Source organism: Musa acuminata, chromosome BXJ3-11 (assembly GCF_036884655.1).
Source record: "Musa acuminata AAA Group cultivar baxijiao chromosome BXJ3-11, Cavendish_Baxijiao_AAA, whole genome shotgun sequence".
In the NCBI taxonomy this organism is placed as follows: domain Eukaryota; kingdom Viridiplantae; phylum Streptophyta; class Magnoliopsida; order Zingiberales; family Musaceae; genus Musa; species Musa acuminata.
The window spans coordinates 28,956,866-28,977,022 of record NC_088359.1 but is presented as its reverse complement, the minus strand read 5'-3'; the positions used below and the strand labels follow the sequence as shown (position 1 = coordinate 28,977,022).

Here is a 20,157-nt window from a genome sequence, read left to right as displayed (position 1 = left end):
CAATAATATGTCAGGTAGAAACCGGGTAACATACCAACGAGTACAAAAGTAATTATATTTTATGATAAAAATAACCCATAAACGTGAACTGTTATGTGAATCGTCCTCTCGTCTCCTCCTCCGTCGCCGTCGTCGTCATCGTCATCGGGACACGCTTGCCCGATTGCTTGCCTCGAAGGGGACCGTTCCTCGTCCTTGCCTCCTCCCCCCTCTGCGTCGGAAGTATTTTCTCGATCTTAGGTTTGGATCCCCAAAACAACAACAATTGCATCGAAATCTTTTATTTGTTTCCTCCGTGGTCCGCTTCCACTACCCAAGATCACGTCTTTTCTTTTCTTGATTCGGTTCTTCGTCGTCGTGTTCGTGGTTTCAGTTCCATCCTTTCGGATCGGTCGCGCGGAGTTCGGTTTGATCTATTCTAGGGTTTGTCTTCTTCTCGCCCTTGGCTGGAAACGTTTTCAAATCAAGATTAGGGCGTGGCTGTCCAGGATACGTCGTATCAGCCAGGAGGAAGCTTGCTTAGACTGATTGAAGGAATTCGGGATGGATTTTAAGTTGGGCCGTCTCAATCTGAATGCCGTTGCACAGGTATCTCTCGCGCACGATGCAATTCCTTTCCTCTCGTTTTCCGAAAACATATTTTATGGTTTAGGTGAATGCTTTAATGGACTTGAACAACGAGACCTATTTCTCCTTTCCCTACTTTCCACTGCTAAATTTCCCTTTACTAGAAAGATTAATACTATCATAATGCCAACTAAAAGTGGAAAATTTAGTTTATGACATGTACAGGCTTTGACACTTCAGCAGGGATGAACTAGCATTATGCTAGTGCATTTGTGAGGTTTGACTGATTGGACATGTTACACTTCAACTCAAAATGTCTATTACCTGCAAAAACAAGCTTAAAAACGACTTCCTGGAAGTTCCCTGAGAAGTCACTGCAATAATAATTTCCTTTTATTGTAGGAGATGATATGTAATGCTTCCAATATCAATCGAATTCTGAGAAACAGATTCTAATTTCCTAATTTCCTCATCTCACTAATATTTTTTTCCTTGAGTAGTTATCTAGCAACAGAAGGGGTTGCTGTTTCTCTGAAAACTTAATGAATACTATTTCATCAGAAAGAAGAAAAAAGGAAAAAGAAAGATAAAGTCTGTTCCCCTCAATAGAAATGCTATTACAACTCTTACAACTCCTAATGGTATCTACATGCTTTATAACTTTGGGATCAATAGAGTATTTATAATTGGTGATTATTGGCTTGAGCTCTATTCTTATTATGTTCGAGAAATGATCTAAAGGTAGCAATACTTTAGAAGTCTCTTGTCTGGCACTATTCCATTATTAGTCGGTGATGCTACAGAATGGCCAAGACGATGAGAGTCACATTAGAATTCTTCATCAGCATGTTCTCATTTTTGCTCCACAATATACATTTTGCTTTCACATGATTATTTAGGACTCTTCTCATATGCTATTTGCTTACGATTTCAGGTATTTTACTTAAATTACGTTAAGATGGAAGTGCATGGAGTATATTACTGATCAAGTAATAAAGTTAACTTATCATGTAATGTTCACCATCTGGAATGTTGTTGTCTTGAACCTTGTCCTTGTCATGCTAATCACAAGCCAGTAAGCAATAGAAAGGGTGAGTGACTACAGTTTATATAGGTTAACATCAGTTGTAATTCACTGGGAGTGCACTGATAGGTTCTTTTTGACTTTGAGTTGTATATGTCAAAGCACATTCATGTTATCATTAAAGAGCTTACTCATACTGATGCTTAAAAATCTATTTTAAGTTTGACCTTTTAAGATTTTTCTTTGAAGGCTATATCTTATATAAGTGAAATGACTTTTTAGCATTTAATGTGGTAAAACAACATTGAATTAACAATATTAGGTTTTGCTAGTTTTTAGGTATCCTGACAGCAAATGAGGATTGAATTGTTTGAGGCAGTTGTCCTGATGATAATTAGTCCTTTCCTGTTAGATTTCTCTTCTTATGGAATATACTTGATCAATTTTATTTTGGTCATGATTCATTATTTGTATTAAATATTTAAGCTTTAGGAGGATCTACGTGAAATTTGGACTGTATTTTTATAGAATTCTTCCTGGTCAGTGTAGTATTTGCTAATGATTATTGGTAAAGGTGGAAAGAAGAACTCTCAAGGTTGCTCATATGCTCATTACCTAAATAAGTTGGCATTTCTTGATAGGTCTAGATAATCTTACATATATACATCTACTAATCGACAGCTGTCTTAATTAACCTCAATTTGCTTGACAACAATCTGTTGAAGCACATGAAGGTGACTTGCACAGTGACTCGAGTGTTTTATTTTATGTGCTCTCAGTTTTGTTAAACTATCTTGATCTCTTGTAATTAATTAACAATATATATTTGTCTAGTTAATAGGTAAATTTTGTTAATTTATCTAGAGTGCTTGTATGCTCTTTGATTTCCAAGATAAGTTGGCTTTTCATGCTAGATCCAGATAATCCTAGTACATATGTACATTTTACTAATGGGAAACCGTCATAATTGACCTCAAAATACTTGACAATGATATATTGATAGACATGAATAACTTGCACATGAATTGAATGTTTCATATTCTTTCAGCTTTGCTGAATTATCTTGACCTCTTATAATGGCTAACAATATTGATTGATTTAGTTATAGGTAAACCTGTTGTTATTTCTAAGTGATGACAATTTGCATACAGGGTGTTGGTGGATTTGTTTTTGGAAATGAGAACTCTGCTTCAAATGAAGATAGGTATAAGCATGCTTTACTTATTAGTCAAATTTATGGTTTGCACCCAATTCCTTTTTGTTTAATACTGATGCTAATTGAGCATATCTATGGTAATTAACTGCTTCAGTTGATACTCTATATGATGAAGCAATTTGCAACTTATGCATGCCAGAGCAATACATATTTTAATATGTTGACAATTATTATCTTGCTCACTAATGTAAAAGATAATTCATGTTGTTTGAAAAAAAAAGAAAGGAAAATTGTTGGCTATTGCTTAGGAATTTGATAATGCAAGAAAGAATCTTGAATAATTGAGTTTTTGATGTAACAAAAACTTGTGACTTCAGAAGCTCATGAAAATTTTAATTCAAGCACTCAGTTTGATTCTGATATTCTTGAAGTTAAGCTACTTTCAGTTCTCAGATTCAGCCTTTGTAGATTGGTCAGCATAATTTTGATATCCCATTCTGATGTGCTGGACCATTTTTCTTACAGAAGGGCTTTAATGATAGGACAGATTGAACTTGTGCAGAATTTTGTGATAATTTTTGGTGAGTTTTTAGCAAAAGGCCGGTTGTGGTTAGTGGATGCCTTAAAACAAGATTGAGTAGTCCTACTGTTTTTACGCACAGTCTCTTGTAGACTGAGGACTTTGATCAGTAACCCATCATGGACCATCGCCAGCTCCCTGTCACTGACATATGTACACTTATCCACTAACTTGGGAGTTAACTCAGCATTTCTGATGCACATGTTGGATCTGTGTGAAATATAGTTGTTGCCCTCAGGATTTGTACTATCTTCAATCTGATTTGAGAAAGGGATTTTTGGTACCATTTATGTTGATGATCTTTAAAACTAGGTATGCACTCGAGATGATATTTAAGCCAGAAATCAGTAATCCTACTGTTTTTAAGCACACTCTCCTGCAGAAGATAGCTTTGATAAATAACTTGTTATGGAACATTGCCAGCTCTCTGCCACTGACTTATGTACACTTCTTCATTAACTTGGGAGTTAACTCAGCATTCTGATGCACATGTTGGATCTGTGTGACATATAGTTGTTACCCTCAGGATTTGTGCTATCTTCAATTTGATTTGAGAGAGGGATTTTAGGTATCATTTATGTAACTGATCTTTAAAACTAAGCATGCACACAAGATAATATTTCTTCTTATCTTATGATATCACAGCCCCATTAATTTCACTATTGCACATGTTGATGTATGTAGTTTAACTTCATAAATGGAGAGGTCATTTTTGTGGCTTGAACCCTTGACAACTAGGTTGCCGAGGGGCATCCTTACCATGGTCTCAAGCCTCAGCCTTAAAATTCTGAAAGATCATTGCTTCTAGTAAATGGTTCTTGAATATCTTCTCAGTTTTTATCATGTATCAATGCTGTATTTTTTTAATAGCTACGTCGAACGATATCTCGATCGTATAAGCAATGGTGTACTAGCTGAAGATAGGCGAGCAGCTATGATTGAACTTCAGTCTCTTGTTGCAGAAAGCCGTGCAGCTCAGATGTCTTTTGGGGCTACAGGTACCTTCTTTGTATTGGTTTGGTAATATATTAAGTTTTCTTGTTCAGATAAGTTTTAATTTGTGTTCCTTATTTAAACAGGATTTCCTGTTCTTCTAAATGTTTTAAAGGAAGAACGTGATGATGTTGAACTGATAAGAGGTGCATTAGAAACTATTGTAAGTGCCTTGACTCCAACAGAAACTGCACATGCGCTGAAAAATGAGGTTCAGCCAGCTTTAGTGAATTCTGATCTGCTTTCTCGAGAATCAGAGAGCATTTCTCTTCTTCTCAGTTTGTTGGTAAGTGTTTCCTCTTGTTTAGCAGTATTTTTTTGATAACATTTTAATTTCTCTTTTTCTTCTTTTTTGCAGTCAGAAGATGACTTTTATGTTAGATATTACACACTTCAGATTATAACTGCACTTCTTACACATTCACCTAATAGGTATTCATGCATACTGAATTGCTGTCATCTTTTTCTTATGTCCTTTTGAGTTGATCATAGGTTACATTTCTTATCTTAGGTTGTTTTGCTTATTGCCTCAGATTACAGGAAGCAATTCTCTCCATTCCTCGTGGTATAACTAGGTTAATGGATATGCTTATGGATCGTGAGGTTAGAATTCCACCATTTCAATCCAAGTTAATAGTATTTGTACAATTGCTGCTACTGTTGTTGCAGCAACAGCTACTACTAAACTAATAGTAGTAGTGCCTTCATTTTGACATGAAATTATGCACAATTTTTAGGATCATTGTTCTAGATTTTGTTGGATGCTGTACAAACTGTCTTGGTAAAATGGCATATATTTGGTATATATGTACTATGTTTGTGGGTCCCAACATAGTAGATAGTTTAGTATTTACTGACATAATAAACAAAGTTTGGTATTTTTAATTGGAGTGTTTTGTAATATACCTGTGTGATAAAATTCCAGTGGAGGGTTCCATTAGCAGTATTTAAAATCTTGCAAAAGGCGATAATTACTGAGATTCAACATCATAGGCAACATTTTACTTTGAATCAGTATTCTCTTTTCTTTTCATAGCTTAACAATTTTGTATTTATTTGAAGATCTTATTCAAGTAGTTACCTCATATACAAGAAACAGCATAGATGACATATTAGGATAAAATTTCTTTCTGACAAACAATTTTTCCTTAGATATAACCACATTAATTATTATTTGGCCCTATATGATGCATGCAACTTGACTATGACTACAATATGCAATTAGCTCTTTTGGTTGCCATTTCTCACAACTCACATGCCCTTCATTTTTGTGCTTGTTATTTAAGTTTCGGCTAGTCTAAATACATTGATCTTGTATGAACTCTATCTTGGACACATATGTTTATTGGAAATTACTCGCAAGTGTCATTATGTTACAATGTTCTAAAATGTCGTCTATGTGGCTGCATACGTGATTGCATATTGTTGCTTTGTTGGTCAGTATGTGGTATTACTGCATGCACTCTATGCAGCCATATATGTGGCTGCACAGATGCAGGCAGCTGCTATTGCTGAAGCAATCTGCATTGCCATGTATATGCAGCTGCATATGAGTGTCCACATCAATTGAAGTATTTGTTCATCATATGCGGTCTAGGTTTCTTCCTTAGTGTTATTATATTTATTCATATATTATTTTAATAGTATAAAATTGCTCATAGGATTTTAATCAATAACTCCTCTGCATGTATCGTATAACTTAATACCATGCATAAGTTCTTTGCTTATTTGGTTATATATTTCCAATGTGTCAATATATATAGCATATATGCCTGCTATGTGCTATGTGGGATATCAACCACTTGCATATGGTGTTATTTTTTAGAACATTGGTCATTCAAATATGTTATTCTCTCTATTATGTGTATCATTTTGAACCAATTCCGTTTACTGTTTTTTGTTTTGACATGATGGTTCTGTCTTTATGATAGGTTATAAGAAATGAAGCCTTACTTCTTCTTACTTATTTAACTCGTGAGGCAGAGGTAAATCTTCACTCAGATGATTTATTAGTTGAATTATGATTCCCAAGTATGCTACTAGCTTCTCTTAATGAGCTTTTGATCTTCAGGAGATTCAAAAAATTGTGGTGTTCGAAGGTGCATTTGAGAAGATATTTAGCATCATTAGAGAAGAAGGAGGTTCAGAAGGAGGTGTGGTTGTGCAGGTAATTATTTAAACATCCATTTATGATATTAATCATTTTAAATGTACTTCATAACGTAATCTTTCAGTCCATTCCTCTTTGGTGCACGGAAGAGGATAGATGAATTTTTTTGGTTTGCTACAATCTCCCATAAGAATATTGAAGTTTAAGTTAGTAACATGGATATTCACTCAACTTAAAAATGGTGTACCCAGTACACAAGACTAGCCATTGTGAGGTTTGGGGAGGATCAATGTATTTAGCTTTAACTCTATAGAGAGGCTGTTTCCGTAACTTGCACCCAAGTCGCAAAGGAGCAACCTTAACGTTGTACCAAGTTCTGCCCTTATATTCACCCAACTTCAATGTCCTTTTCCCTAGTTCTAGTTCTGTTAATGTTGCTATGTGTACAATATCCTTGGATTTGTAAATGCCTTGGTCCCACTACTATAGTGCTATACAAATTGTGCCATCTTGAACTTCCTAAGCTTTTATTGGATAGCACGTGAGCAAGTTCTTTCGCTATGATTTTCCTGTTTTGTTATGGTAGACTGGTCATATGAAGTCATTAGTTGGCACATTTGTATTTGGCTATTCTGCCAATGCATTTGAAGAAGCTAGGTACTTTGCGCATTATATGATGAATTATGACTGTATGTTCTGAATTTTATCTGTCTCATTCTTTCCTTTTTTTGAGCATTCAGAGCTGTATTCTTGTATATTGTAAATTCAAATCCGTACTTTGCAGACTATTGGTAATATGTTATTATGCAACTTCTATTATTCAAAAGATCTCTTTGACAAGTTATATGGGTCTAGATTTCAGCATGTACATCACGCATTAGATGGATAATCACTTACTTTACTGAGAAAGCATTTGTGACAAAGCAGATTGCCTCTTCTCTTGGTGAAGAAATGCATGCGATGGAGAAATCATAAAACAGATAGCAAGGATTGAAATTTCGTACCATACTAGAGTTTCGAGATTTGTTCGGTATGCTATGGTATTGTATACCGAGCGGTATATTTCGGTATACTATTCGGTGTATATATATATATATATATATATATATATATATATTGTTTTCTAGGTGACGTCACCTCTCTTCTCCCCATGCGGGGCGACGTCATCGAGGTGATGTCGTAGAAAAACCCGACGACTTCGCCTTTATATATATATATAAGTAAAAAAAAACCGTTATCACTGAGGCGTCGCCTCTCTTCTCCCCGCGACGTCGAGGGTTATTCTCCCCATGCGGATGAGAAGTCGCCGACAGACGAGGAGGGAGAGCGACGCCGATCTATAGGTTCTCCTCTTCTTCTCCCTTTTCTTTCTTCCCCTTCTCCCTCTTCTTTCTTCTCCCTCGGTCACCCCTCTTTTTTCTTCTCCCTCGTCACCTGATTTAGGACGATAACAACCTCAATCGACGGTACCGCCCGGTAGCGGGCGGTCTGTGTACCTGTCTACTGGCAGACCGGGCGGTATCATTCAAAATTAAAAACCTTGACACATAAACTTTTTTTGGGAAAGATATGCATGTATTTAGATTGATAGATCATCTAGATGATTTCTCTTTGCTCTTAGTGTTTATTTTTTCATTTATACACTTGGAATGTGTTCTCTCATGAATTGTGATGATTTCTCTTTGCTCCTAGTAGCTTATATATTAGTTGTTCAATATTCAAATTCTTTTGTAAAAACCAAGGTTTGCCTTACTGGTCTATACTGGTGTATCGACTGGCTATCGGTACGATATATATTGAGGCATACTGACGTATCGTATATTGGTATAGCAAGGCACATCGACAATATAGTATAATTATCGAAAATAGCTCCAAAATTTTCTAAAAATAGAAAAAAATAGATTAAGGTTTTAAAGTTGGAAATAAATATAAATTGTATAATTTTATCAAAAATAATCTAAATTTCGAACCTTGAGGAGTAGCTTTGCGATATGTTCTGGATTATCCTTCCGTTAATATTGAATTATATACAAAAATAATAATTTGAATTGTTAGATTATTTTTTAAACAACTTAAACTTAAAGATTCAAATGAACCAAGTAATCAATCAATGGATATACTTGGTGCTGCCATAAAAAAGAACGACGAAACTCCACGGGCGGTGGATCGGGGTCATCGATCCTTTGTATCTGTATATCAATTTGATATATTTGTCGGACCCAATTCTGAAATTGATTCTACGACATAGTATATTGATATATCGTATGCCATTGGTGCATCAACGTAGTGATGGTTGTAGTCTAATTGTTGTGAATCACATTTGTCCGAGGTGACTGTTGAGGCAAGGATGATTATGGCATATATTGGTGTGAAGCATAGAGAATGTCAGAACTTTTACTTTTGCCATGGATATATTGCTCTGTATCATAAGATCGATCATCATATTGTTGCTTGAAGAAGAATAACCAACTATCACCGTACTGCTGTTGGCCATAAGATTCTCTATAATACGATAACTATGGATATGATAAGTTTTGCTAAGTGTCTATGTCCTGTTAGCTTTGTCGCATCTGCTTAAAATTATCTATTTTTTCCCTTTTCCCCTTTCATGCATCGTCAATTCATGTTTGCTTCGCTGTATGTGGAGGATATGCTTGTGGATCAATATCAATAATATCTAATGCTGACCTCCTACCAAGTCCTCTCATAAAATCACGTATTCCACCTTGTATCATGCTATCGAACCAACCTAATTGGGGGGGGGGGGAGGGGGCAATTAGCTGCCTCATGTTAGTCGACCTTTGGATTCCTTATGGCACAGACCCACTGCTACCACCATACTCCCATTGTGAGTCAGGTCATCGATGCCGCATTACTTTCTCGTATGTGTACTAATGCTCTAGTGATGCACAAATACCAGGTCTAAGATCCGGGTTAATATCATTACCACGACTCTCATATTCGTCATAAATCGATTCCTACGTAACCCTGTAGCATTCTTCTTTAGCTCTTGCCTTTTTTTTTCATTGTATCTTCTCGTACTTGTTGTAACTTGTCTTGAAATGATTTATGGACTTTCGTCGTTACTTTCTTGCATTTTTCAACATCGAGATACTCATTGGCCAAATGCATCTTCATTCGGGTGATTCCTTCACCCTTACCAATGTAGCAACAATAAATACATTGTCAATGATGAAAGTTCCCGTCTATCTTTTGAGCATGATCCAAAGTGTCATTATGTACCTATTCCTTATGTGTCATGTTCCTACCAAGATTGAATCAAGTAAGCAAGCTGCAATTAACCCTAAATTAAAATAACAAGGTACAAATATATATAATGAACACCACTTCGTCACTATAAACATGTTAATCAACCTATTCAACATTAAATACGTAGAATTGACTGAATATCATTAAGTTTATCATTAAATACACTAATTATAGCAATAACAAACTTAATTAAACCCTAATTAGCTCTATATTATCACTATAAATATGTCAAACATCCTAAGAAGCATTAAATATGTAAATTTGATCTAATATAGTTCAAATTACAATGAAATCATCATTAATTATATTAATCACACTATTAACATAGTTAATTATTTCCTAATTATTCCTCTTTCACCACTATAAACATGTCAAACACTCTAATAGACATTAAAAACATTTAATTGATCCAATATTGATCAAATTTCAATATCATTGTAATTAAATAGACTAATCAAATCATTAACATAGTTAATTAATCCCTAACTAATCCTCTTTCACTGTAATAAAATTTTGATTAGGCCATCATTAAAATTACTAACAGTATTAAAAAAACTTAATTAAAATCTAATTAAACCTATTATACCATCACAAACAATTAAATCACCTTAATATGCATGAAATACAAAGATTTGACCAATTAAGTGTCTAATTTTGAAAAAAATCATCATTAGACACACTAATCACAACATTATAGATCTTAATTACTTTTTAATTATACTATTTTACCATTAAAAACATGTCAAACAACATGTTAGACATTAAGTCATTAACCATATAGAATAGACTTAGTCATTTCATAAATCAATAAAAATATAGAAAGAGAATACATATCTCTTGATCAGGGTGTTCTTCCTCTTAATCCTCTCAAATTAACCTCTCAAATTTGATCCAATCCACAAATCGTAGCTTTGTTGGGTTTGAGTAAAATTATGAGAAAGAGAGATGCGATTAAGAAAGAGTTTAAGAGATTTGAAGAGATTGAGAGAGTGAAATGGGTTGAAAGAGGGGGGAGGAAAGAGTTTAAAAACCCTTTCCTATGGTTCAAATAATCAAATTGATCGTTTGAAAGAGAGCAATCTCAACCCACCCGTATCGCTCGATACGGGGTCATGTAACGTGTACTGTTCAGTATAGGGTGGTCCACGCATTGGTCCCCTATCGTACCGGTACATACTACCCATATCGGGTGATACATTACGGTATGCCAAACCTTGGGTAAAAACAATGATATCATGCTCTTGAGTTATTTTTTTCTTGGCAAATAATACTGTAGACTGTAAGCATACCCATAAGTATTTCATTCCATATGTTTTTGATTAATATCTCAGTTGTTTAACAGGATTGTCTTGAATTGCTGAATAATCTTATTCGTAATAGTACATCCAATCAGGTACTGTACTTTTAGTTGCTAATTTCAAATTCTGAACCGCCTTTCTATCTTTTAACTGTCAAAAACTTGGTTTAGATGTTGCTGAAAGAGACCATTGGATTTGATCCTTTAGTATCTATACTAAAGCTTCGTAGAGGTAGTGCTTACAATTTTACTCAACAGAAGGTATGAGTCTTTATTTTCCCAAAATGGAAGTTTTTGTGATATTTTGGATAGTGATTATAAAATAGAATATGGGTTTTTTAAATCTATAAGACATTATATGTACTATAATATGTACTTTGTTATTTTCTGAAACAACTGCCTTGCTGTTAGACGATAAATCTACTCAGTGCACTGGAAACAGTTCGATTGCTTTTGATGGGAGGCTCAGCAAGTGAGCCAGGTAAAGATGCTAATAAACTATCAAATCAAACCGCATTAGCTCAGGTATAAATTTTTCGCTATTCGTTTAAGCTGTATTTGATCTCCATTCTCAGCTTGATTGTGAAATTTGTTTTTCGATCAATTGAAAACAACTTCAGAAGAAAATCTTGGACCATCTCTTACTGCTGGGGGTTGAAAGTCAATGGGCTCCGGTCGCATTGCGCTGTTTGGTAAGATACTAAATTACAAGGAGAAACTTTTTGTCTATGCTCTTTCACTTGAAGATGGACCCTCACGATAAACTTGTCTGCTTCATACTAAATTGATTCGAATAGTCTTTTAAAGACCATCTTTAGCTATATGGTGATTGAAGTATTAGTTCATACCAAGGAATGCAATTTCACGTAGAACACCTCATACTGGAATGTATTGGCTGATATTTAATGGTCCACACATGAATCGGTATGTGTTAGCATCCCTTTCTGGATGGTTTGATCTGGTCTATAGTTTTGTTCTTGAATTCTGCTTTTAGGATTTCTCATGCATCACAGATGCACAACTTGGCAAGGCAAAAAGTGGTGGAGACTGTTTCATTGAATGTGAATATAAATTATTTGGATTATTAGAAAGGAATTGGATGCTGGTTTATTTAGTATTTCTTGTGCTAAAACTCAGGAAAGATTAGAACTTGTAATTTTTGAACAGGTATGTTAAAAAGTTAGGATCCGGGATATGGAGAAATTTACTTTTTGAAAAGATGTGTTCAAAAGTTTTAGGGAAGAGGTTAAGGAATTTTTTTAATCATTTTATGCCTTAAAACTCAGGAAAGATTAGAACTTGTAATTTTTGAACAGGTATGTTAAAAAGTTAGGATCCGGGATATGGAGAAATTTACTTTTTGAAAAGATGTGTTCAAAAGTTTTAGGGAAGAGGTTAAGGAATTTTTTTTATCATTTTATGCCTTAAAATTTTAAGGGGACCATAGTTAACTTTCCCTAGAAATCTAGAAAGCAATCGTCCAGCAACTCATATGGCCTATCAACATGAGACAGCGTTCCTTGTGTTGGACTATGGCATAATGTCATATTATCATCTGCTGTTGGTATATTAAGATATCAATGACTTTGATCATTAAATTCAGAATAGTATATTAAAATTCTAGAGGCTATCCATTATATGGCCAGAAAACAAATTCGTTTATGTGGATCAAATTACTTCTAGATTAGACGTTTCCTTTCATGTGAATCAGATGCTATTGCCTTGCCCTTCTTTCTTGAAGAACAACATTAGCATATTCCTCTTAGATTATCAAGAAATCTTTTTGACAAGAGTCACAAGACTGACATCCATAACTATGGTTTGCTTCCTTTCGGAGGCTCTTTTTGGTCGCTGAAAAATAAATGGAGAAAAAAGAAGGTAGGAAAATGAAGCCAGTTATCTTCTTGTTAGTTTGGTAATCTTGTTTTGGTGTGTAGCACACTGAGTGAGTCCTGGTATAAAAATAGAGTCTATTAATTTTTAAATTTGCATTCCCTTTTTATCAAAGTTGAGGTTCTGCATATCTTACATTCTTAGGTGTGTACAATCAATTTACTGTTAGTGCTTTAGCTTTGTCAGCATTTTTTTTATGAACCTCCGATTGATTTTTCGTTTTCTTTGTTTCTTTTTTGCTTTTGCCTTCTAATCTTATACAAACTTCACTTTCAGGCTTTGCGTTGTATAGGGGACTTGGTTATGAAACATTCTCACAATCTTGACATTCTTGGAAGTAAATTAGTTGGAGAAGAGCCTCATCTTGAACCTGCCTTAAATGCCATTTTTCGTATCATTTTGCGCACCTCTACATTGCAGGAATTCATAGCAGCTGATTATGTTTTCAAATGCTTCTGTGAGGTTGTTTCTTGACTTCTGAACTTCAACAAATTTTATCATAATTAATAAGTATCCTGTATTTTCAAGCTAGATAATGTCTGTCTAGATATCTAATATGATTATTATTTTTAGATGAACAATGGCAAGACTTGTTAGCTATGCATTTTTCATAATTTACTTTGCGTGTGCAAGATCATGCATCTTCCATTTATGTAGCATGTTAGATAACTAACCATGTTATAATTGTAACAAGTTGATATTTGTGCTTGTCTATCTTTATTATTATATTAGACAAACAATGTTAAGACTTGTGATCTGTGCTTTTCATTAATTCATGTTACAAGAACATAGAATCATGCAGCTTTGTTTTTGGCATTTCATTAGTTATGCTATGGCTTCACTAATGTGAAATTTATTATTGTTTTAGACATTTCAATAGTTATGCTATGACTTCAGAAATGTAAAATTCGTGATTGTCTGATATGATATTATTTTTAATGGACAATATAACAACAAAGCTACAAGTCCCAATTATCATTTTTAATGAAAAATGTCATATACAATTTTGACATGGAAAACATTTCTGTCATGTCTTCCCTTGGAGGGTCGTATGAGATTTGTCAAAGAAAAACAATTTGTACCATGCCCACTCTTGGAGAATTGTATTCATAATAGAAAGTACACCATAGCTTATACCATTTTAGACTAGATATGTTTCTTCTCTCAGGAAGCAAGAACACAGAAGTCCTTATAAATTTTTTTGTGTAAACTAGTTAGTTATAATTAGTCACATTCTAGTTATAACAAATTGACAAGATTGCCTTTGGGCCTTAAGCTCCATGATACTTGATTATTTGAAACCTTATAATAAATGGCATGGTGTCTTCCAGTGTTATTTCTTAAGCTAATAAATCATTTCATACAAGTTTAAAAGAGGGTGATTGAGTGAAGATTAAGACACAAGACAAGTAAATCTGAACATATTTTGGCTTTATATCTGGAAGATTAATTATAAGGCTATGCATTTATATAATTAACGAAAAATATAGTGAAGAAAAAATCCCACATGATTTTAATGATCTAGAAAAAAATCTATTGACTTTCAAAATATTTATTACGATGAGTTTAGTTTTAGAAAGGGATATCTAATACTTATATTGTGTGATGATGTGTATGATTGAGTTTATCATCAATGTTTGGCATATACAAAGAGCATTTCTCAAGTTCCCTATAGTTAAAGGTATATATTAGATCTATTCTGATTTCCTCATTTTCTTAAAAACCACTATGGATAAACTTACTAATGATATTGAAGATAAACTATATTAGGGTGTAAATTTGATTGATGAGAGTTCAGATGAGATTAAATCTAAACCTAAGCGGTTGAGACACACTAGACACTAAGAATTTGATTTTTACTAGGACTAAAGCCGAATATATGAAGCATAACTCTAATGATGGATGAAAATTTTTGCAAAAAATCGAGAGTATACTTAACATAGATTGATGAAAATTTTGTGGAAAAAAATTAATATCTTGGATATATTATTCAGCAGGAAGGGTGATTAATGAAAACATTACTCAAAAAGTTAAAGGAGGCCACATTCTCCTTACATTGAAGGAGCAATTGGATGATTAGGAACAACACCTACGAGAAAGATTGTCACATTCCTCTTAGATTAAAAGAAAATTTGGACGGTTAGGAAGGTGTTACCATTGTTTAAGATAGAGATGTTGAGTTGAATGTGTTGGGTTGGTATAAAAGATAGAATTAGAAATGGTTACATTTGTGAACAATTTTTTGTAGCCCCCAAAGGCAAAACAAGAGAAAAGGCCTATAGATATCTTAATTAGATGAGGTGAATTTATTAAAGATTAGTAGCGTGAGGACAGGTAGAGGGAGCTCCAAGAAATCTTTGTTAAAAACAATAAAAAAAAACTTGGTTGCTTTTAGTTTGACTAGTGAACATTCTTAAGCAGAGATCACTTGCAAATCCACATAAGACTTCAAATAGTTGGGACATTCAGCTGGTTGTTGGGGAGGCTGGTTTGAGTAAAAAAGCTAGCTCGAATTTGTTCTATGCATGCCAGAAAAAGAAAAAAAAAACAGACCTAAGCCCACTCAAAAGAAGCCAGGCCATAACCTCTGATTATGCACCGTACTTCTATGCTTCAGTCTTATTGGTATGCATAATTTCGTTAAGTCTGAGAAATAACACTCCAGACAAATACCATTGGCATGACACTGCCAATGCGCTATGTTTGTTCTAATGTACCTCTGTCCTGGTTTAAAGCCTGTATTAACTTGTGTTGCCACATAAGTGGCATGCTCTTGTGTTTCAACCCTGGGAATCTTGGTTTCATACACAAGTGCCTTCTGCATAGTTAAGAAATCTAATGTAAAAAAATTTAGTACAGTGTGTCATAGTGATGATTGATTTTCTTGCTGTATGAAAAAGTATCTTGAGTACGATCAAATAGAACAGAGTGTAGATTATCTTGCTGTGAGTTTCTTTTATAGATTGATGGCATAAAGTTCTGAGAGAAAATATTGGAGTCTCACAATCTATAAAATAAGACAAACCATTTAATAAATCAGTGCTAATAACTTCTTGTTCAATTCTTGTTTTCAAGTCTTACAGACTGTCTTGCAATATGCATGCAAAATACTAAAAATTTATTGTGCTTGACCATTTGTTTGCCCCTCCATATTTGTCACTTGATCTTTCTGATGAACTACAGCACCAAGGGGGTGGACAGGAAGGTAACCCTAGGTTGGTGCACCCTTATTTACTATTTGCTGTAGGATAGTCTTGCTTATGTGTGACATCCCACTGCTCTGGCAAATTAGCACCACCTAACAGTATTTGTGATACATCATTTTATTATTTCAGGAGATGATGTGTTAATTTATATTTAATTATGTGCTGTTATGAAGTTTACTACTATAAATTGGACACACGCGACACAGTTAAAAATCAGAATGTGATGTTGCATGCAATCATCTGCATTGCCTGTGCTCTTGGCAGGGCTGATAGATTGAATCATGATGGTCCTAGTAATTTTCATCTCTGCTGTGTCAGACACATACACTCTCTCTCTATTCTCCCTTTCTAGACTATGAAGACCAGACCCACCAATAATTTGGCACAATTGATGTATATTGGGTTATATCTTTTATCTTGATAGTTCTTTACATCAAAATTTTTGTAAATGTGAAACAGGAAAATTCTGATGGTCAAGCAATGTTGACATCCACAATGACTCCTCAGCCAAGCTCAAATCATGCTACTGCAGAAGTTGGTGGTAGCATGCCTTTTGGAAGGTCTGTTGAAGAGAACCTCTCTTGTCTTTGTGTTAATATGGTTCTGATGTATTTCCAGTTTCGGCTTTGTAAGGTTGTTATTTGCATTCACCATGAAGATTTTAATGATCTTTTACTACTAATTGCTAATCAATCCATTTTTCATAGTCAATTTTCTTTTGACAAGCTCTTTTGGCAGTATGCTTTTACAAGCTCTACTATCAGATGGGGCTAGCGGAGATCTTGAGGTTAGTTCCGTTACTCTTGGAACTTAAGAACAACCACATCTTATTGACATTTCCTTTCATCTTGACATGAATGTTACCTTGTTAATATAATTGCCATTGTTGAAGCCTCTCTGTGTTGTTTCACCAGCTGTTAGTGCATTTTCAATTATTACCGTCATATGCTACTAGCATATTTTTTAGATGGAAACATAGCCAGCCAGATTATGTAAGTTTTAGAATAACAGCAGCACTGGTCATCCACCTTGGGCAATGATCAGTGTTAGGTGTAATATCGATTTTAGTCTGTCATAGCTGTCGTGGATACAGGTGTATGGTCTAAGAGAGTCCATGTTTAAATTGTGGGTACAGGACACACTCTAAAATGATCCAATATGATTGTATATATATCTCTGCTTCTAAGTTTTTAATAAAAAAAAGAAAGTTTTTAATACTTTTTATATAAAATGAAAATTTAGATTCTTTTTCCTGCACACTTCTCTCTCTCTCTCTCTCTCTCTCTCTCTCTCTCTCTCTCTGTGTGTGTGTGTTTCTCTTGGAAGCAATTGAGTGGATGGTACAGATATCGTTCCTTAATGCCTCTTTCTTTTGTTATTCTCCATGTGCGAAGCCTGACGACAAGGGAAGTGGTTGCCTTCTGCTTCAATTACTCATCTTCTTCCTTTTCTCTTTTTCACACTCTTTGCCACACCATTATAAAATTGCTTACAAATTTTTAATCTCTAAGTCTTTGAAGTTCTATTCTGTATTTGCCAGATATTCAATAGAACCAGGATCAATTTTTTCTTTTTACCAATTGCATCACAAGGTGACCACAATAAGATTTTTATACTAAAGGGTTGATTTCATGCTTTATCTTGAATCCTTGTTGGTTCTTTTTTGTAGTTTCCAATTTGATTTTAACTGCACTGTTTATCGATATCTATTTTCTTCAGTCATGGTTCTGGCAGTTAGCAACTTTAATTCTCAAGTCTTTTATAACTGCTAACTATTTGATTCTTATAATGTGGCCGAAAGGGGCATGCCCTGCATGTTATTGTTTACTTGTTATGGTTCTTTATCAATTTTGTTTGTCACTCTTTCGCCATATGTATTTGATAAAACATAATTGATTTTTTTTTGTTAATCTGAAGTTCTAGGTTTTTGATGGTTGTGATCTTTAACTTTCAAAAGTTTAGTTAGTTGATAACTTACTGTTCTAGCCTTCAAAAGAAAATTGTTGTGGCAACTTTATTGCATGATATGTAGTAACCTTTGAAGCAGTACTTTAGTGATCTAATATTAATGTGATATTTGTATACACTAACTTGAGATTCGTAAAAATAGTGAATGTCTAACTAATCATTTTTAACTACAGATGTGTTCCAAAGCTACGAGTGTTCTTTCTCATATACTGAAGGACAATGTTAAATGCAAGGAGCGGGTGCGTATGTTTGTTGACAATAGTATGGCTGGTTGTTTTAATTCCTTCTCCATTTTTTACCCATTACCTTTGAATATATAATTGGCTGTTGTGATCTTTTGGGACTCTTTGCTGCATGAGCATTCTCATCTGAAAAATAAACTGGAACCTGAAGTACTTCTCAGAACTTTTCAGGTTTTAAGAGTTGAGCTCGAGGCACCAGTCCCATCATTAGGTTCACCAGAGCCTCTCCTGCATCGCATCATGAAGAATTTGGCTCTTGCAGCCTCAGGCAAAGATAACAATCAAACATATCAAGGAGATTCATACATCCAACCCCTTATTCTCCGATTACTTGTCACATGGCTTGCTGAATGTCCAAATGCTGTGTACTGCCTTTTGCAAGCACCAGCACATCTTACCTATCTTTTAAATCTAGTATCAAATCCACATGCAAGTGCATGCGTGCAGGGTTTGGCTGCTGTTGTCCTGGGAGAATGTGTTCTTTACAATAAAAGCAGTGAAAACAATAGAGATGCCTTTTCTGTGGCTGATTCTTTGAGTCAAAAGGTTGGGTTAACTTCATTCTTTTTGAAGTTTGATGAGTTGCGGAAAAGTCTTCTAGATCTGGCCACATTAGGCCAACATCGCAAGCCACTTTCAAGATCTAGCACTGCTAGTATGGCAGATGCCCAAGAGGTTGATAATGATGATGCAAATCAGAAGCATGAGCATCCTGTTATAGTGGAAAGTTTTGACCCCATGTTTATTAAATTTATTGAAAGGCTTGAAACAGATATCAGAGAAAGCATTTTGGGGATCTTCAGTAATACAAAAAACAAGGTCACAGTATTGCCAGCTGAGTTGGAGCAAAGGGATAAAGAGACTGATGGGGATTACATCAAGAGGTTGAAAGACTTTGTAGAAAAACAATGCAATGAGATGCAGGTCAGTGCATCCGAATGTGTTTTCTTATTTCTTCTCTTCCATATAGAGAAAAGTTATAAAAGCGGCCATATTCCTGTGCTAACCTTACAGTTTACTTGTTTCTGATTTTTTCAATACTTTGGTTTGATAGTTTAACTCTAACATTTAACTGGAAATGATTTCTGAAGGACCTCTTAGGTCGGAATGCCACCTTAGCTGAGGAACTGGTGAGGACTGGGAGTGGCACTCCATCAAATCCTTCCCAGAATGCAGGCAGCGGCAAAGAGAGGGTTTTGACTGAGACTCTTCGCCAAGATCTTCAAGAGGCATCACGACGCATAGAGATTCTCAAGTTAGAGAAGGCTAAGATTGAGGCTGAAGCCAATAACTACAGAACTTTGGCCACGAAGCTGGAGTCCGACCTGAAAAGCCTTTCAGACGCTTACAATAGCCTGGAGCAGTCCAACTTCCACCTCGAGGTGGAGGTGAAGGCATTAAGAAAAGGTGGGGATTCCCCATATCCTGATGTTGAAGCAATCAGAGCAGAGGCAAGAGAAGAAGCCGAGAAGGAGAGCGAAGCTGAACTGAATGATCTGCTCGTTTGCCTGGGCCAGGAGCAAAGCAAGGTGGAAAAGCTGACTTCCAGATTGATCGAGCTGGGTGAAGATGTGGACTCCCTCCTCGATGGGATAGGGGACGACACCGCACTCGGAGAAGACGACGATGATGATATCGATGACAAATAAACCAAAAATTTCAACCCGCTTGTGTAACATGGGCACTGATTGAGGTCGCAGTTTATCGGTAAGGCCCATGTCTGGGAAGATGTCTTGGGATACCTTGTACAGTGTAACATAAAAAAAATGCTCTGGTCTTGTTCTCTTAATTCCCCTAAATTATGTGGTCTTATTAGACGACATCTGATGAACTCTTTCTTTGTGCTGATTG

At 35.1% G+C, this 20,157-nt stretch overlaps 1 protein-coding gene across 2 annotated transcripts; it reads left to right on the top strand.

Moving 5' to 3' along the window:
* Positions 1 to 99: 99 nt before the first annotated feature.
* Positions 100 to 20,154, top strand: LOC135653070 (golgin candidate 6-like). Of its 2 annotated transcripts, none has more exons than XM_065174526.1 (19): positions 100 to 240; positions 374 to 588; positions 2,743 to 2,795; positions 4,198 to 4,325; positions 4,407 to 4,606; positions 4,679 to 4,752; positions 4,854 to 4,923; positions 6,252 to 6,305; positions 6,392 to 6,487; positions 11,043 to 11,093; positions 11,169 to 11,258; positions 11,409 to 11,522; positions 11,618 to 11,689; positions 13,167 to 13,352; positions 16,556 to 16,656; positions 16,835 to 16,883; positions 18,238 to 18,303; positions 18,478 to 19,230; positions 19,398 to 20,154. In XM_065174526.1, exons 2-19 carry the CDS (start codon positions 544 to 546, stop codon positions 19,953 to 19,955), a joined length of 2,760 nt encoding a protein of 919 aa, XP_065030598.1. In that variant the 5' UTR covers positions 100 to 240; positions 374 to 543; the 3' UTR covers positions 19,956 to 20,154. The 2 variants fall into 2 exon arrangements, with proteins under 2 accessions (XP_065030598.1, XP_065030597.1); XM_065174525.1 differs by having other exon boundaries at positions 16,823 to 16,883.
* Positions 20,155 to 20,157: the final 3 nt, after the last annotated feature.